The 17,057-nt window shown below is 41.3% G+C and overlaps 1 protein-coding gene across 3 annotated transcripts in view; it reads left to right on the forward strand.

The window, feature by feature from the left end:
• The first annotated feature begins 1,735 nt into the window (after positions 1 to 1,735).
• rgl1 (ral guanine nucleotide dissociation stimulator-like 1) overlaps positions 1,736 to 17,057 on the forward strand; it is a 38,042-nt gene continuing 22,720 nt past the window's right edge. For 2 of the 3 annotated variants that reach the window (XM_086047243.1, XM_086047245.1), the window contains exons 1-3: positions 1,736 to 1,773; positions 2,500 to 2,638; positions 4,331 to 4,535. In XM_086047243.1, coding sequence (XP_085903369.1) covers positions 2,517 to 2,638; positions 4,331 to 4,535 — 327 coding nt within the window. In that variant the 5' untranslated portion in view covers positions 1,736 to 1,773; positions 2,500 to 2,516. Of the gene's footprint in view, positions 1,849 to 2,499; positions 2,639 to 4,330; positions 4,536 to 17,057 lie in introns of all 3 variants that reach the window. The other variant, XM_086047244.1, reaches the window with a different exon arrangement.

Below are 17,057 nucleotides of genomic sequence, written 5' to 3' on the forward strand. Positions count from 1 at the left end.
TTTGTTTCCAAAAATAATAATGCAATTCACCCCAAAAAGTTTTTTTTTCCATATTGAATAAAAATGTTAATAAGGAGATTTAACAACAAATGTAATATTTTTTAAATAATGATGGTTTTTTTATTTCACGGTAACTTCCAAAATGTCTGTTTACGTGCATAACTACTTTTCTTACTTAATGTTACCCAATGACTGTAAAAATAACAATCTATTTTTTGTATGGGCCCTAACACAACTACCTGTATTTCTTACACACAAGCACAGCACATAATTCTGATTTCTTTCCATGTAATAATAACTCAGTCGGTCAGCTCTCATCAAGTCAAGGATATTTGGGTGTTTATTAATTTCCGTAGTCAGCATAAACACGCTTCCACAGTACTGTTCTCATGACCTCCTGGCGAGGGGCTGCAGACAGCCGCTGGTGGTGTTGCACGTCTATCACCGTGGGCCATAAAAAGCTTTCCAACTTGAAAGGGAACGTGTGGCCCCATAATGAATTTGAGGTTGAGGTGAAGGTGATTATGGAGCAGGACCACATGCTGTTTTATACGAAGTACTTCCTGGCTGCAGGAGGATCTGACGGGGCAAATTAAGAGATAAAGCGGGGCCTTGTGCTGGTTTAAGACACCCTCCAGCGGTTTTAAATTGTTAAAGAAATCCATACCATGTCACTGTTGTATGAGATTGAATGTGGTTGTTGATTTCTTTATGTAAATTTATCCAATAACATGACATGGACAGGCTGAAATCTGATTGGACAGATTACATGCAAAGCAGACAAGAGAAATGCTACAAAATGAAGGGAGCTGCTGGGAATAAATTAATACAATATCATTGATAGTGTTTAGGCCAACAGACGAGGCCACTGTGTAAACTTCAGTGTGTAATCTTATCTTGTACTATCATGTTTCTTTATGGTTTTAGTCACTTCAGTGATATTTTTCTTTAATAAAAAAACAAAACAAGAAAAGGTTGTTTGCTTGGAGGTTGGAACGCATTTTAAAGAAATTTAAATTTATTTCACTGAAGAAAGTGATTTATTTTAGTGGTCTAACTGATTTATTTTGCATTTTCTGTGCTACTGAGAAACCTGCGCGGCGTTATGCTGCTGTCTACTGGTCATTAGATACAACTTGTCACTTTTGACTAACTTCATTGCGTGTTCTTATTTCAACCACAAGAGGCCAGTGTAGGCTTGTGTTGAAGTCGCCAATGCGAGTATGTATGTTGTTAAAAAGCTTCATACAGTACTTGCGCAAGTGCGACTTTACTACTTGAATCACTTATCTCACTTTGGAGCCAAATGTACAGAACTAAGTTAAATGGCCTTTTCACCCGGACCACAGTGACGTGACGTCACGATTACATCAGGCGCGCATCTCTTTTTAGTTATTCCGTGAAGAAAAATGTAGAAGAAATTTTCAAAACAATAATAATTCTAAAGGATTTGAATTAATTATGAAAGCGAATGTCAGTGTCATTGAGAGAGGAACTTAAAAGGCTCGGGTCATACTTTTAAATCGAGCAGTTACGTCACAGTACGCCAGGTGATGGAAGAAGAGGTTTTGATTTACCCGTCAAGTATAAAAATTCTCATCATCATAAGAAGAAAAATAATAAGCAAATTTCGAGTCATGGAAAATCAGACCTTCGTTCAAAGTCAAAGAAAATCCCCTTAAATTGCCCAAGCCAAACACTGTTCACGTCACATGTACATCACGTAAATCCGGAAATTAGTAACACGTGATTTACACAGTAAAGGAGAAACTGGTAAGAAGAAGAAGCAAAAATAATATTAATAGAAGCGACTTTCGGCTTAACGTAGAGAAGAACTTCCATTTAAACGTACGTCCCAGTCTGGAAAAAGGTTGAGAGATATTTATTGATAATGATTGTTTATTCTCGGTCGATAGGGACCTAGTTCGAATAATTAACCCCCTCCCACCGATCTTTAAAATGTTTATTTGTAACCAATAATTGTTTATGACTCCAAAACACTTAAATATAATTTCAAACTCATAATTTTGTGCTTAAAAATGAATGACTAATGGATAGATTAATTAAGGAAAAATGCACTGGATGTATGTGTGTGTGTCTCCTTGTTGTTTGTTAGTTTTAGCGTTTTAATAACTACTCAGCACAGTGAAAACATACGCGTACGTCAGATTTCCTGTAATTTCCAACATACCAACAACCATTACCAACAACCCAGGCTAAACTTAGCTCCTCCCATCATACAAATAATACAAATACAGATACGAATATCTTGGAACAGTCGTTAGGTGCCACTTCAACCTACTTGACTGACACCAACGACTACTTTTATTCTTGTGGCATATAAGGCAAGGGCATTACAGAAAGAGCACAAAAATTCGGCAAGAGCTCCAAATAGGTTCCACAAGCATAGATGAAGTCGTGGGTTTACTGTATAACAATTAGGTCATTGACTATTGGTGTCATTTTCCTAACACCACCACATTTTGCACATATTTGCAGGTGAAGTAACACTTTCCATGAGCGTCCATGTTTCAGCATGCCTTGGTGGATGTCAGGAAGTTGGATATCAATCCAGTGATGTTTTCAGTGTGACACAGGAAGCGGAGGAAGGAGAACACTTCATCCTGGGCATTACTGGGTGATTTGCTTTTTCTCCTCACACACACTCAGGCTATCACGTCCCGTTACAAAGGCATTTTAATGATTGATATGTTTCCTAAGTGCTCATGACTCACTTCTTTAATATGTACACAAATGTATTTTAGGAAGCGACGCACTGCATTAAGCTTGCAGAGGAATTTTGTCCGATTGAGTCAGTCATGAGTCATAGACACAAGTTGATGCCGCAGAACTGTGTGTGTGTGTGTTTGTGTGTGTGTTCATACCGTAGGTTGTTTATTTATTCTAAAGACAACAGGATGTAATGTCTGACAGTAGGAAGCTGCTTTAAAAGTGTGACAAACACAAAGTACAACATTAACGGCGGATTCCACGTGCAATGTGTGCACCAGCTCCGGTGTAATCCTCCCGGCTGGCCGAGTTTTACACATGACTTGTCCTAGACTTGATCACACACACGCCCCGCACACACACAGACATGCACACACAGCAAAAATGTTACACATTGATCATGTAGGTGATGGTTTGGCCTTTGCACGTTTAGTGTCACTTCATTGTGTGCTTGTTAGACAGTCACTTTCTTAGCTACACTTGTAAATTCGATGGTGAGGCAAGCCAATAGCAGAACTATATATCTATTTTTTTTTTTAAATCTCCCTCTAAAAGATAAAAATTATATTTTTGGGGGCGTTAATTGTGTGAATGCTAAAGAGCACAGTTATTATGCACCCCAAAATTACTTTTTACTCCTTTCACAAACAAAATTTCCAATAAAATGCCCCAATGAAGAGATACATTACACTTCTTCCACACTTCCTGACCAATTCAAACCATTACCGATTCAGTCTCACATTCGACATTTCGACAATTCAAATCAGTCCACATCATTTCAGTTCACGTTCAGCATTCATGGCCAATTTTTCACAGAAATTGCTTTCTGCAGTTTAATAATATGTTATTGTTTAATGTTCTCCCACAAATAGGGGCCCAGCAGTGTTTATTGATTCAACTACAGATAGGGGTAGGTGTCTCTTTGAAGCCAATAATATGCTGTCATCACTCCACATTTTGAGAATAATATTCATCAATTTTACCAGTATGTTATAAATGATATCACGTGGAATTGGAGTTAAGAGAAAGCAATTTCTACATATTGTACTTCTCAGCCTTTGCACATTTCCCCAGCAGTTACCTTCAAACATGACTTGAGAAACACATCTCTTAATTTACTTTGTAAGGTCTTTTATAAAAAATTCTGAAGACATTTCCATATCACTTATTTCACCAGGGAGAAAGATTTGACCAAGCTTTGTAAAGGTTGAATTTTGTCTTGGTTGATTGTGTAAGTGTACCTAATGAATTTTCCCCTGTCAGTGGAAAAAGGAAAATGTGCCTCAATTGTTTTGGATTCGTAGAAGCTCTGGCACAACATCCTGCTGTCTATCTCAGCTTTCCTGTCTTGAAGTTCACTCCAGTGTTTTGTGAAGGCTCCTCCTCCGCCTCTCCCCTCCCCTCTCCTCTCCTCTCCTCCCCTCTGACTGGGATGAATGGTGGGGGAAGGAAAAAAAGGAGAGACAACAAGAGTTTTCTAATCACTCACGCGCTTGAGTGGCCTTGGCAAGCCGACTTCCACGCGCAGCACGAGACGGAGGAGGACGGTCAAAAAACCGAAAACAAACAAAAACGATTTGTTGTTGTGGACTCCATCCAGGCTGGAGCATGTGCTGGCGTCCGGAGGGCTGAGGCAAATGGTCAGCATGATCTCCCACTACCCACTGGCCACCATCTTACCCTGGCCTCCAATAAGCGGCCACCACTGCCCCGACCTGGACTGCACCTTGCTGCTGGATGGCGACGGAGGGGTGGCCCTGCAAAGGTACCAGGCTCGCTCCCCGGAAGGAAGCCCACGACACTGGGTGAGTGCTGCGATAAGTGCCCGGCCTGAGCACTTTTTAACTTTAGACAAGGCTATGGCCTGACTAAATATCTGTGTAGATTATTAGTCATCCAGGTTGAAATAAGCAACTGGACTCTTCTTTGTTGCAGATGTTTAACTTTTAATCTTAAAGGCTCCTTCAGTTGTTTTAAGTGTGTAGCCTGTTTACGTCTCCTGGGGTGGTTACAAAAGCGTTGTTGTTGGCTGGTGAATGACTGTCCTCAATTCAATCTTTCGTGGAAATAGATGTCAGGACATTGTTGCAAGCAATGCAAACAATCTCCTCTGTTTGGGGACTGCCTTTCTAGTTGGACATAAATGACTTCTTACACCCCATGAATGACTTGATGAGACATGACTTTTACAGTACAGGATGTTTCCAAAGTCACTGTACACTTTTTTTCAGTTGTGTTTCAGGTATCATTCGATCAGATGGGAGGCCATCAGCATTTGACAGCTTCACAGTTTTTCTGAGTATATCATTCCCTTGCCCGTGACACGCCAATTGACGAGAAAAGTTTTTCTGCGAAGCCTTATGGGGCACAATTTACGCTAGCCATGGCAAGTTTCTCATATAGGATCTGTTGTTGACAAATGATGCAGTACCAACATGAATTAATGCCAGGAAAAGTTGATCTGGATTTGCGCGAAAGCCTGCTCGAGGAGTTCAGGGTTTTCATCGGGCAGCAGTTGTGCGGCAGCAGGCCGTCTGCTCCGTGGTTCGTCAAGAACGGATCACGTTTCGAGAAACTTGGCATGGATAGCGTAAATCGTTGTAAGGTGTGGAGCTGCATGGCGGCCGTAAGGCTTCTCAAACTGGTGCTGAACTGAAGACGGGGACACAAAAACGACTTCTAGGGGCCACGGGCAAGGGAACGATATGCTTGCAAAAATTGAAAAGTCTGAGCTGTCAAACACTGTTGGCCTCGCGCCTGTCTGAATATTACCTGAAACAAATTATTAAAGCGGAGGTCAACGCAAGCATATATTTTTAAAAAATATGTCCTATGCAGGCCCACTAGTTGAAACACGGCATTCTGATTAATATTGCGTTTGCAGAATATGAGTTAAGCAGCAAAATCCACCCCTTTTTAGCTATCTCAAGGGGCGGCCATTTTGTCACTTCTGTCAACTGAAAATAACATCACAGTTGCTCAATGCTCAGATAACGACCAATCACGGCTCAGCTTCAGAAAACAGGTCAGCCGTGATTGGTCTTTTCCTTTGCCCTGAGCAACTGTGATGTCATTTTCAGTCGACAGAAGTGACAAAATGGCCGCCCCCAAAGAGGGCTAAAAACGAGCTGTACATACAACTGTTTTGTCTGCTATGTTGTGTGTTTTCATTTGCGGGAATAGCTGGTACTTCCAGTCTTGTTAAACAAGCTGGCAGATGTTGGCCTTTCTGTAGTTGCGTCGTCAAGGTTGGGAGCCGAACAAGGCAGCATTCAAGAATAGAATTCTTTTTACAAAAAACAAAGCTGGCGGTCACATGCCCTTCATTTCCTTCCTCTGCTTGCATCCCAAAAACACAAACCGGACGGTGACCTCGAGTAACTCGGCCCGGGAGGAGCACCGACCTCACACTGACAGAGAAGACTGACTCCCCTGACTGCAGAATCCCAGAAATGACTCCTGATGTGTGTCACAGGCTAAATCTGAGCTTGACTAAATTGTCGCCGCATGTCAGCGTCTGTGTTTTGTCACGCCGGGTGTGATGTGCAATGACATGCACGTGCACGCTGCGGCGGACGAGACCTCAAAAGGCTGCTTTGAGTGTTTCGGTGACAGGAAATACAGTGTAACCTCCAAATCGCTTGCCCGGCTTCCAAGTGCTTCTCGATGCAAAACCTGTCCCCATAGGAAGCGATGTCAAGTGAATTCATCTGCTCCTGGCACAAAGTGCCAACTTTTTAACATTCCAGATTGTCAGTTTCAGTCCAAGGAGGATTTTGGATGTGTGCACTGAACGGAGCCTCCTAGTAGCCTTTCAACCAACAAAACCCCCAAGAACACAAAAAGAAAAAGATTGATGGTGGTTTCTAAAAGAATAATGTCGCACTAAAAATAATAATAATCATTATTTGTCAAGGAAATAATTGAAAAAATTACTTATTCTTGTAATGTTCAGAATTTTGTCATCAAACATTTGCAACTTTCTATCGCAAAAACGAATTCTTGCAATTTTTTTTTAAAGATGTGGCTTTACGTTTTAATATGACAAATTTTGTCTAGAAAATAAAATCTTTTTCCTCATATTATGACATTTTTCTTGAGAAAAAAAACATTTTATAAAAAAAAAAAATCGCTGATTGCACTATGGTTATCATCACATGCTTGCTGAGCTGAAGTCAGGTAACAATTGCTAATCCTTCACAATTACAACTGAATCAATTGGTTACCCCTTATTGTAATGTTGGCATGCGTCAGAGACCTGTGCAACCTTTTCGGGGATGATGTCACCGTCAGTCACAAGTCAGCTTATGTGAGGTTGTCACAGTTGTTTGTGCCGATAGTTTGGCCATGTCGCTTGTCTAACATCCTGACTCTTGTATCCTCACTGCTGGCTGTGCTCTTTCCGACCATTGTTTGCCGGCCTTGGGGGAGGTTAGGGAGCACTCACTCACTCACTCACTCACTCACTCACTCACTCACTCACTCACTCACTCACTCACTCACTCACTGCATCCATCTGCGCCTTGTGACTTTTACAGTGTTGTAACAGCTGTCGGGCAGTAAAAGTGATTATAAGGAGAGCTGGAGGACTCCAGTAAAATGATGTAACAATAAACCCTTAAGTATTCAAATATTGGACATGTACACACTGCAAACCCAGGACAAAAAGTGATGATTGATTTATTTTTAAGATGACATAATGCTGCAAATTGATATCGTATATCTGCAAATATGTAACTAATGACTCATGTGCACTCCGTGACTTTTGATGTAGAGCAGCATAGATAGCATAAATCGTTCTAAGGTTTATATATATATATATATGTCCAATTTAGTAATTTTTTGCACATTTTCACGTTAATAGGATGTCCGTACGGCGGAAACTCCATTGGCATAAACATTTTTCAAAAATGAAAAAAATGGACATTGGTGTTTTTCACAGGACAGTGATGATATATTAGTATTAAACTGTTTTAATAGATTAATTCATTAATGTATGAATTTGATGCTACCGCTCAGTAAAAGCAAGGTAAGCAAGTTGAAGGCCCTTGCATGACCTGTGACGAGTCTATAGTGTTTCTCCCGGTCATGTCACGTTGACATTTCCCCCACTTCAGGTGGACGATGTTATGAAAGCATGTCAGTTGTAAAAAGAAAAAAAAAAACAAGAAAAAGAGGCGGCGGCGGACCTGATTACCGTAATCGGCACACCTATCTGTTCCAACAGTTCAGGTCAGAGATTATATGGGAGCGCTGAGTTGTCCCCCGTTATCAAAGGGTCCACTGATTATAATGAAACTCCCGCAGGAGCTTGCGTGCTGTTTTCGCAAAAACAAATCAAAATGCAGAGAAGAACTCACAGACCGTACTTAAAGGGGAAAGTCAACCCAAACATATTTTTTTAAGAATATGATCTATGCAGGCCCACTACTTGAAACAAGGCATTATGATTAATATGAAACATGAGTTAAGCAGCAAAATCCACCCGTTTTTAGCCATCCCAGGGGGCGGCCATTTTGTCACTTCTGTCGATTGAAAATCACATCACAGACCTTCAAGGCTCAGATAACGACCAATCATGGCTCACCTGTTTTCTGAAGCTGAGCTATGATTGGTCGTTACCTGAGCCCTGAGCAACTCTGATATCATTTTCAGTCAACAGAAGTGACAAAATGGCCGCCCCCAGAGATGGCTAAAAACGGGTGGATTTTGTTGCTTAACTCATATTCCACAAACGCAATATTAATCAGAATGCCATGTTTCAACTCGTGGGCCTGCATAGAACATTTTCTTTAAAAAACATGTTTGGGATGACTTCCGCTTTAAGTAGAAGTGCTCTCGTGGTTCTGTTGCTGCACTGCTGCCAATGCATGTGAATGTATGATTTTTATGTCCAATCAGATTTCAGGGTGTATGTGTTGCCATGTCAAGCTAATCTGCCCAGGGCCTTCATTCACTCCAGGGTTTTTATATATTTTCTTGCTATTTTAATTGTCTTTTTCTTTCTCTATAAAGCAATTTGTGTTTCATTTTGAATGTATGAAAAGTTGCATATATATAAAATGGGATTTGATTTGAAGGCGCGGGTACCGAACGCCTGGCCCGCCACTCTTCACTGCTTCACTGTTCACAGGGGACACGCTGCATGCACTGACAAAGAACATGACCGAGTTAAACCCTCCTTGTGACAGAAGCCCAAACATCTCAGTGGTTTACCACGCTCCATTTTACGACTTTGACCTCACAATGGAGTTTTTATCCTCCTCTCTCTCTCTCTCTCTCTCTCTCTCTCACGCACTTACTTATCGAGGCAGCAATCCAATTAAGCCACGAGCAAATCCATTAATGAAGGGGTTATTATAATATGAGCACCGCCGGCTGGATAGTTCAGTAACTTCAAAAGGTCACGAGCTGGAAATGCAGAAGTGACAGTCGACAGGGAAAGCAGGCGGAAAGGATGAAGAATTTCCACAATGGTGCCTTGGCCATTGAAAAAAAAATAAAAAAATAAGAAAGCTGATTGAGCACTCCTCCTTCCTCTTTCTTGTTTTATGAAGAGAGAAGTGCTGGTTGGAGGCTGCTGCTCGGTGACGTCTCAGTGTTTCCCTTCCCAAACTTGCTTGTGGCGTGTTTTGATGACTTGACATCGCGCTTTGAACTGTGAAGGACTGAAAGGCGACTTCTCATTTTTTACGTCCTGTTTCATATTTTGTCCATCACGTGCCGCCAATTCCGCTGAAAGAGAACAATGTTTTTTGTTTGTGTGTGCTCTTTTTGTTATGACTTGCCGAAGCTAGCAACTCACGTGGGCCGAACGATTTTGAAAAACATTTCCCCCCCCCCCCAATATTACGATTGCGATTTAATGTGCGATTATTTTTTTCAAGGTCCTTTCTCCCCCCATCTGTGCTTACAAATTGGGACAACTGAGACTCTCATTCTTCTTAAGTCAAAGAGTGACTGTTGCCATTAGGAACTAAAGTGGAGGCGATGGGATGCACTTTAACTTTAACAGACCTTCTTTTTACCTCCTGAAATCAGATCCCCGCCACCCCTTTTATTCAATCAACCACGCAAGATGCTGTTTACACACTCGGGAGACCCCCCCCGACATGTGTCAGGTTGTCTGGCCGCCTGGGGTGCCGCACAGCCCCGCGTTGTTGTGGCTGCTGGCCTTATTAGGTCACGTAATGGGACTGGTGTGAAAAGTCAATAAGTGCCGCTATTGTAACCCGAGCATCCGTCCCAGCAGCAGCTAGCTTAACTGGGGCAGGAACTCATAGTGGCGACATATGGTGACGGGCATGCGTGTGTGTGCTGTGTAATTGGGTCCACATGTATGTGTGTGTATTTGAGCGGGTCAGGGTCGAGCTTTGATGTTTACACGTTGTGTATATTTAAAACAACACATGCACTAGCTTTCCTTCAATAATGTCTGTGAAGCTTATTGCTAACAAACAATGCAAAATGCCATTGGCTGGCTAACAAATAGCATATAGCGGTGTTGCGATGTTATAAGTTAAAACCCTTTAACCAACAGATATTGTGAACACATACATGGCAACACATGTAGACAGACAGGCACAGGCACATTTTATTCATCCCCATGGAAAATGACAGTTTGCTCCATTTTACTGAGTTAATTGTAAAACTCTTCTTTGCGTGTGTCTCTATGTCTTTACTATGCTGCCGTGATGTGGTCAAAGCTCACACACCAGAAAGGGCGGCAGAATGTTCATTTAATTGTAGCAAAAAATGTGGGAAAAAAATCTTTCTTTTTAGTCTATTTAATTATGTCCTTACTGCATGTTTTTATAAAGATATTATTATAAAGATATTATAGAGTGCTGTTTTTCTTATTTTTGGAGGGCTGGATTGATTAATGGCAATTGAATTCTTGAATTCCATTCATTTCAGTGGGGAAACATGATTTGAGATACAAGTGTTCTTTCAGGGTTACAAGCATTGCCAAACTCATATCTCAAAGCACCACTGTGATTTATTGCAATTTTTTTACAGACCTCCAATATACCACTTGTGGACCCTCATGCGTTTAGGGACTCCAGTTTGAAAACGGATCTAGAATGTATTTCTGGTTAATTTAGTGTTATTTTCACTGTAAAAAAATGCTCTACACTATATTAGGCAATATTAGCAGCAAATCCTTGCTTTTGTTTTGTCTCTGAATGTTCTGAAGTGGCCACACACGCACACCCACACACACAAAGTCCAGGCCGGTTGGTATTAGCCAAGACGCATGACAAGGATCAAGCTAGCATTGTGGTGTGTGTCATTGTGTGTGTGTTGCCGTTGGTTGTCCGGTTAATAATGTGAGTCACCAGCTCTCGCCAGTCAGCACAACACGGCGGATTTGAACGTGTCATTTTTTGCCTATTCCGGCTCGTGTTGTTCACTTTTTGTTGCGCGTGTTATATGCGTCACTCGCTCAGTTTCATTTCCCAACCACAGGACTGCGCCGGAATTTTCTGCCTCACTCTCTCATGGTGTGATCTCTCTCATTAAAATGCGCAATTAGGTGTAACTTTGCCCACCAGTTTGTCCTGCTTTGCTGTCACGGGTGTGTATGTATGTATATATGTGCAGTGTCGTTCGTAGCTTGAATGGCACACGGTTAGTAAGACATTGTTGACCTCAACTGGGCGGTTATGAACTTGTGCTGAAAACGCAGCTCTTCCACAGTACTCCACAAGGGGGCGCACATTTCCCATACAAACGGTAATGGTTTTCATGTCATGTTGCCAATAGAAAACCATTTCACGTAACATTTTTTCGTTGTTGGGGGGTGGTGGAAGCATGTTTCTGCCCCTCTAGAAAGCCGCCTTGTGACGCCTTACATATTGTACATACCAGAAACTTGTATTTTTTTTAGTACTTATTATCATTTATTCTTTCCATTTTCTATTGACTATCAAAAGTTAAAGATAAAAAAATTTTGACTGACTGATTATTTCTCATAAATCCTTTTTAATCTCAGATCCAAAATAGTGAAATGTAAAAATGTGTTTGAATGAATGAATGAATGAATATTTCATTGGTTGTGTTTGCATGACCTGGACGTTTGGCAATGAGAACATTGTAATCGTGTTTATCGCATGGAATATGTTTCAGTGGGTGAAAATCCACAATACAGAGATACTCTTGCATCTATCATCCCTTTGAACCGAGAAACATGTAAGTGTGATTATTGCGATTTGTTGTTCTCCCAGCACTGATTAAATCGGATGAAAAGTGCGTCTGTGACAGTGGCTCCCCTTTCCCACATGCGAGGGCATTACAATAAATATGCTGTCAAAACCAATTCAAATAAACTAGTTTGTCACATTTTTGATTGAAAATGGACAGAACAAACGATATACAGATTGCGTGGAGTGTTGTGTGTTGTTTTTGTTGCATATGTGACGAATCAGGGATTGCGTAGATCTGTCGGGTAACAGATGGGCCTTCTCTCATTAGCAGCAGGTCAGACAGACAAGCAACCCGGTCCAGACTGACTCATTCAAGGCTTAGCCTGGCTTAGCTTGGGAGGCAGCTGGGGGCGGTGTCATGGCTGGAGAGGGGGGGGGGGGGTGTATGCATTTATACATGTGTGTGTTTGTGTCTAATTTAGAGGCCCAACACCTGAAAAGTAGAAGTAGCACATGATCCAATTCAGGAGGATTATCCCAGTTTTGGGGCTCTGACCCCAAAAAGGAAGCTGGGGGAAAAAAAAAATCTGTTATGATCTCCTGAGGTTAAAAAAAAAGTGATTTATCATAATTGAAGCGGTTATGAAACCCCCAAGAAAATTTCCTCCCAGCTGTGTCAGCTGTGATTCTATGTGGGATTCAAAGGAGGCGGGGTTTGAATCTCACGCTCCAACCTTTACTGGAAGTAACGTCAGCTCTTTGGAGTAAGAAATACAAAATGAGAGAAAGCAAGAAAGAGAGAGGGAGGACAATGGTTGAGAGTGACATAAGAGATGAGCAATGGCAGGGAGGAGGAGCGGGGCCGCGAGCGAGGCTTTAATGTGGTCTGAACAAAGGTTCCGCTTGACCGGAGAGAGAAGGCAAATGCAGCTGTGGATGTGTTTGGATGGTTGTCACCGCTGGTTCCACTGCACGTCTACGCAGCGAACCGCAGCCTTACAAATCACAACAAAAGTCATCTCAGCACCACTCATATGGAACAAGTTAAGAATCCCCACACGTTCAAGCAGGCTCATTTTTGTTGTTATGGTTTACCTCACAGACTGTGAAAACCTTACACAGGACAGTGGTGCCTTTGCTTCCTTGGCCACACCAATAACTGTTAAATAGAGTGTGTTAATCCGTTTGTACATCATTTCATGCTTCAATACTGATCGACATTGTGCTGCTCCTTCTGATGTGCTTTCTTTGGCCACCAGGGGGCAATATAATACTTGCATAATTAATACATGAAGAAGACGGTCTCTTCTATATGCCTTTGAGTGTTGATTTAGCGTGCGTATTCAAATGTCCATTGCTAAAGGGTTATAACTACCACGATGTTGTTACTTTTGTTAGCCTGTCTATAGCGTTTCACATTATGTGTTAGCATGAAGCTAGCAGACTTTTATAAAACAGTTATGTTGTGACTTGGGAGGGGGGTGATTTAATACATAATGTGGAAGAACACAAAGCAAAAAAAAAAAATGAATGACTCATACTGTATAAGGATTTTTCGTGGATTTATAGTGATCAGGGAGTAGTGAATAGTGAATGATTCCGAGGGTTAGGATTATTTAGTAATCACTACACAGGGACTTTGAGTGGACTTTTTAGGGAGCTATCTGGGTCTACTAAAAATCCCTATAGAGTGATTAGAACGGGGATCAGTGCACAAATTATTGATTCTTAACTCGATCTAACGCAACTTGTGACTTGTGGCTTTGAACTCTGCCCTCCACCGACACCTATACATGCTTTGACACAAACCCTCTGCTCGTAAACTGAGGGAGGTGAAAACAAGAACAGACATTTTGGCAGCGGCAAGAACTTTTTGTTTTTTTTCCCCTTTCCCAACATGACACAACAACACACAGTGATACAACGATTTTGTTTCCCGCTAAAAGGCAAAATAAGACTCGTCCATGTGGGGGCGGATTTATACAGTCATTTTTCTCTGGAAACCTGACACAAGATTACATCACGCCCTCAGAGATGAGCCCGTGTAGATCTTCTCAGGTTCTGACTGTACAGTGAACTCGGCCCCAAGTGAAGATAATGTCCCCTTTCAAGTTAATCTCCTACACTTTCCCTGATATACGACGACCGTCTTATCTGACATGTAATCAGCACAGGCTGCCAAAAGTCAACTATCGCCCCCTTTGTACCCCACCATTTTGTCACCCTTCATTTCCATTTACTTCGATGGAGAAATGATGATTTAAGATACGAGTGTTTTGATAAACACTCATGGTCATGGAAGGCACCTCCATTACACTTAAGTAAAACCAACAAAATACAGACTGTAGTTAAACTGAAGTAAAATATAAACACAGCTTTTATTTTCACTCATTTTTCATGTTGATCTGAAGCTTTATCTATCGACAGTATGTACGAAAAAGTCTATTTCTTTCAAATATTGTTCACAAATCTGCCTTACTTTGTTTTAGTTAGCACTTCTCCTTTGCCGAACGAATTCATCTACCTCCCAGGTGTGACACATCAAGATGCCGGTTAGGTACTATAGTTTTTGCTAATATGAATTCAGAAATAAAAACAAATGCTATGCTAAATGGCTAAATGCTAAATTAGCTAATGATATCAACAGTAAATATACATCTTCTATGTAGCGTTTGAACGACTACAGATTTTTTTTTTTCGTCGACTATAATGAGAAGTCGATTCATTGATGACATTGTTAATATTTTCTCTGAAAGTTTCCAGTGAATTTTCATGAGTTAAAATAAGATGACAAATTTGGGCAATATTCCAAACTAGAAGTTTTTCATAGGAATTTGTTTGAATTAAGTGGGAACTGAGAAACGGTCATTTAATGTAAAGGGATCACAGTCCTACATAAATACAAACATTTCGTTTTGTCATAAGCAGACATCCTGCAAAATAGATAGCTCTCCTTGCCCACATGCCAGGGCATTTCTTTACCGTAATTGCTCCTTTTTTTCATTTCAAAACTCAAAAGTACAAAGTTCGGATATCTGTTTTCAAATGTTGATCGTAAAAGTACAAAGTGATCAGAAAAATAAATACGTAAAGTACTGATACTTGAAAAATCTACTTAAGTACACTAACGAAGTATTTGTACCTGGTTGATTCCCCTCACCGGTATGAGGATAGCAGAGTCAGGGAGCTGGAGGCAGGAAGCGGGAGATTTCCTGGAATGTACGTTTTTTTTTTTTTTTTTTTCTTTCCCCGCAGCATGTGGTGCAGTAACAGTACCAGCGACACTCCGTCTGTTTTTTTGTCCCACTTGTGTCTGTATTATTTGTAGCACCAAGTTAACACAGAGATGAGCGCACTCGGGAAGTGGCATAATAGCAGGAACCGACGGTATTAAAAATCAACAACGTCGTCCATTTTGGGAATATTTGCTGCATCATTTGTCTCCTGCTTGAAAGTTTGATACCAAGGCTTTTTACAACTTTTAAAGTCACGCGCAAGAAAAATACACAAGACTGAAAATATAGTAATTAGTGAAAAACAGACCTTTGCCAAGGAAATTAGATTGTCATCTACTGTATATCTGTTTATTAGGTACTTCTACCATGTGAGTTTTTGCTGTAACGCTGTCTGCTTGTCAAACTAATGGAACCGAGCCCTGCCGATATTTCCATTGCTGTTTTATTACCTCCACCGCAAGCAGGTTAGCTTTTCATCCCTGTTTCTTTGCTAAGCCGAAGCACTACTTTTATATTAGACATGGCTTTGTAGCCATGTTGTATCATCTCATGGCATTTCAGAAAGAGCACAAAAATAGCAAATGGGCAAGTTTTTCAGTTTGAATAACTTACTCATAGGTGGCCGAATATTGTACAAGGTTTAGTTACAAAACACAAAACACCCCATCCAAATGTTATTTTACTGAAAGGCTATAACCGCAGAGAACATGTCACATAAGTCACATTGAAAGACGTCCCCCGTGCAGGCTCGTCCATTACAGGCCGTCACATTTGTCTGACGGTTTTCTCGCCGCGATGACATCACTCCCTCTGGGAGGTCCTTTGAGGTCGTAACCTTCCCACTGACCCCACGGGCTTCCCAGCACTCTGCAGGCCCGATCGGGGCGGCTCGGCCTGGGAACTGGAGCCGAGCCAGATGTGAGTCCGAAACGCACGGTTGACACGCGGAGATGCACCCGTGCCCTCACCTTCTTACATGATGACCTTGTGAGTTTGTGGATGACGGCTCGGTGACGCCCGCGATGACGTTGGGCGTTCCAGCAGCCTGTCACACACACGAACAAGTGGGCTGCAGCAGCATCTGCCCCACAGAAAATGATGACGCGTTAAAAATGTTAATGTTATTACCTCCACGTAGGAAGTAAAATTTTCATTGACATTTGTTGATTAGTTTGATAGCTACCTTCACTGAGGACGTTTTTATTGACGATTGCATGCAAGCTAATTACGTCAGCCAGCAAAATATATATATATATATATATATATATATATATATATATATATTTTTTTTTTACATTTATGTGTGAGGTACCTCTGCCAAGGAAATTTGGGTCATACTATTGGCTTGTCAGTTATCTCCGCCAAGGGAGTTGTGGTTCCATTGACATTGGCTCTTTTGTTTGTAAATGTCGTAATTTACTTTTGTTATGATCTCCATTGTTCTTGTCAGTCATGTTTCTTTGATGTTTGTTTTGTTTTCTGTCTTATAATATTTAGAAGGATTAATCAGCCATGGCGGAATTTTGTGCGCTACTGAGAATCATTCCAGTTTATTTTTTTCATGGTATCACTTGACTAGCAAGCCACTTGTGATTTCTCACAAACATCTACAATACAACTTTTGTCCATAATGAGCCCCCACGTACAAGACCGAGGCTTGATTCATATCTTCCCGTTTATTCACATCAGTGGGTCATTTTTGAGTTTGTGTTGTCCAACATTGACAGTGGAAGCAGTGTGGGCCATTCTCACACACTCGGGCTATTCGCGCACACTCAGGCCATTCTCCTCTTCGCGCATTGACAATACACAGCGCCAATGACGCCATGCACCGCCTTCCTTGTATTGTCCCACGTAGGGAGGCCCTGAGGCAGCAGCTGCTTCACTCACAAGGCAACGTAGCATTTGCATACATCTGGTCCAAAACATTTATCATCATTCACAT

The sequence above is a fragment of the Filicampus tigris genome, chromosome 12 (assembly GCF_054856515.1).
Source record: "Filicampus tigris isolate MCC_2025a chromosome 12, RoL_Ftig_1.0, whole genome shotgun sequence".
Taxonomy (NCBI): domain Eukaryota; kingdom Metazoa; phylum Chordata; class Actinopteri; order Syngnathiformes; family Syngnathidae; genus Filicampus; species Filicampus tigris.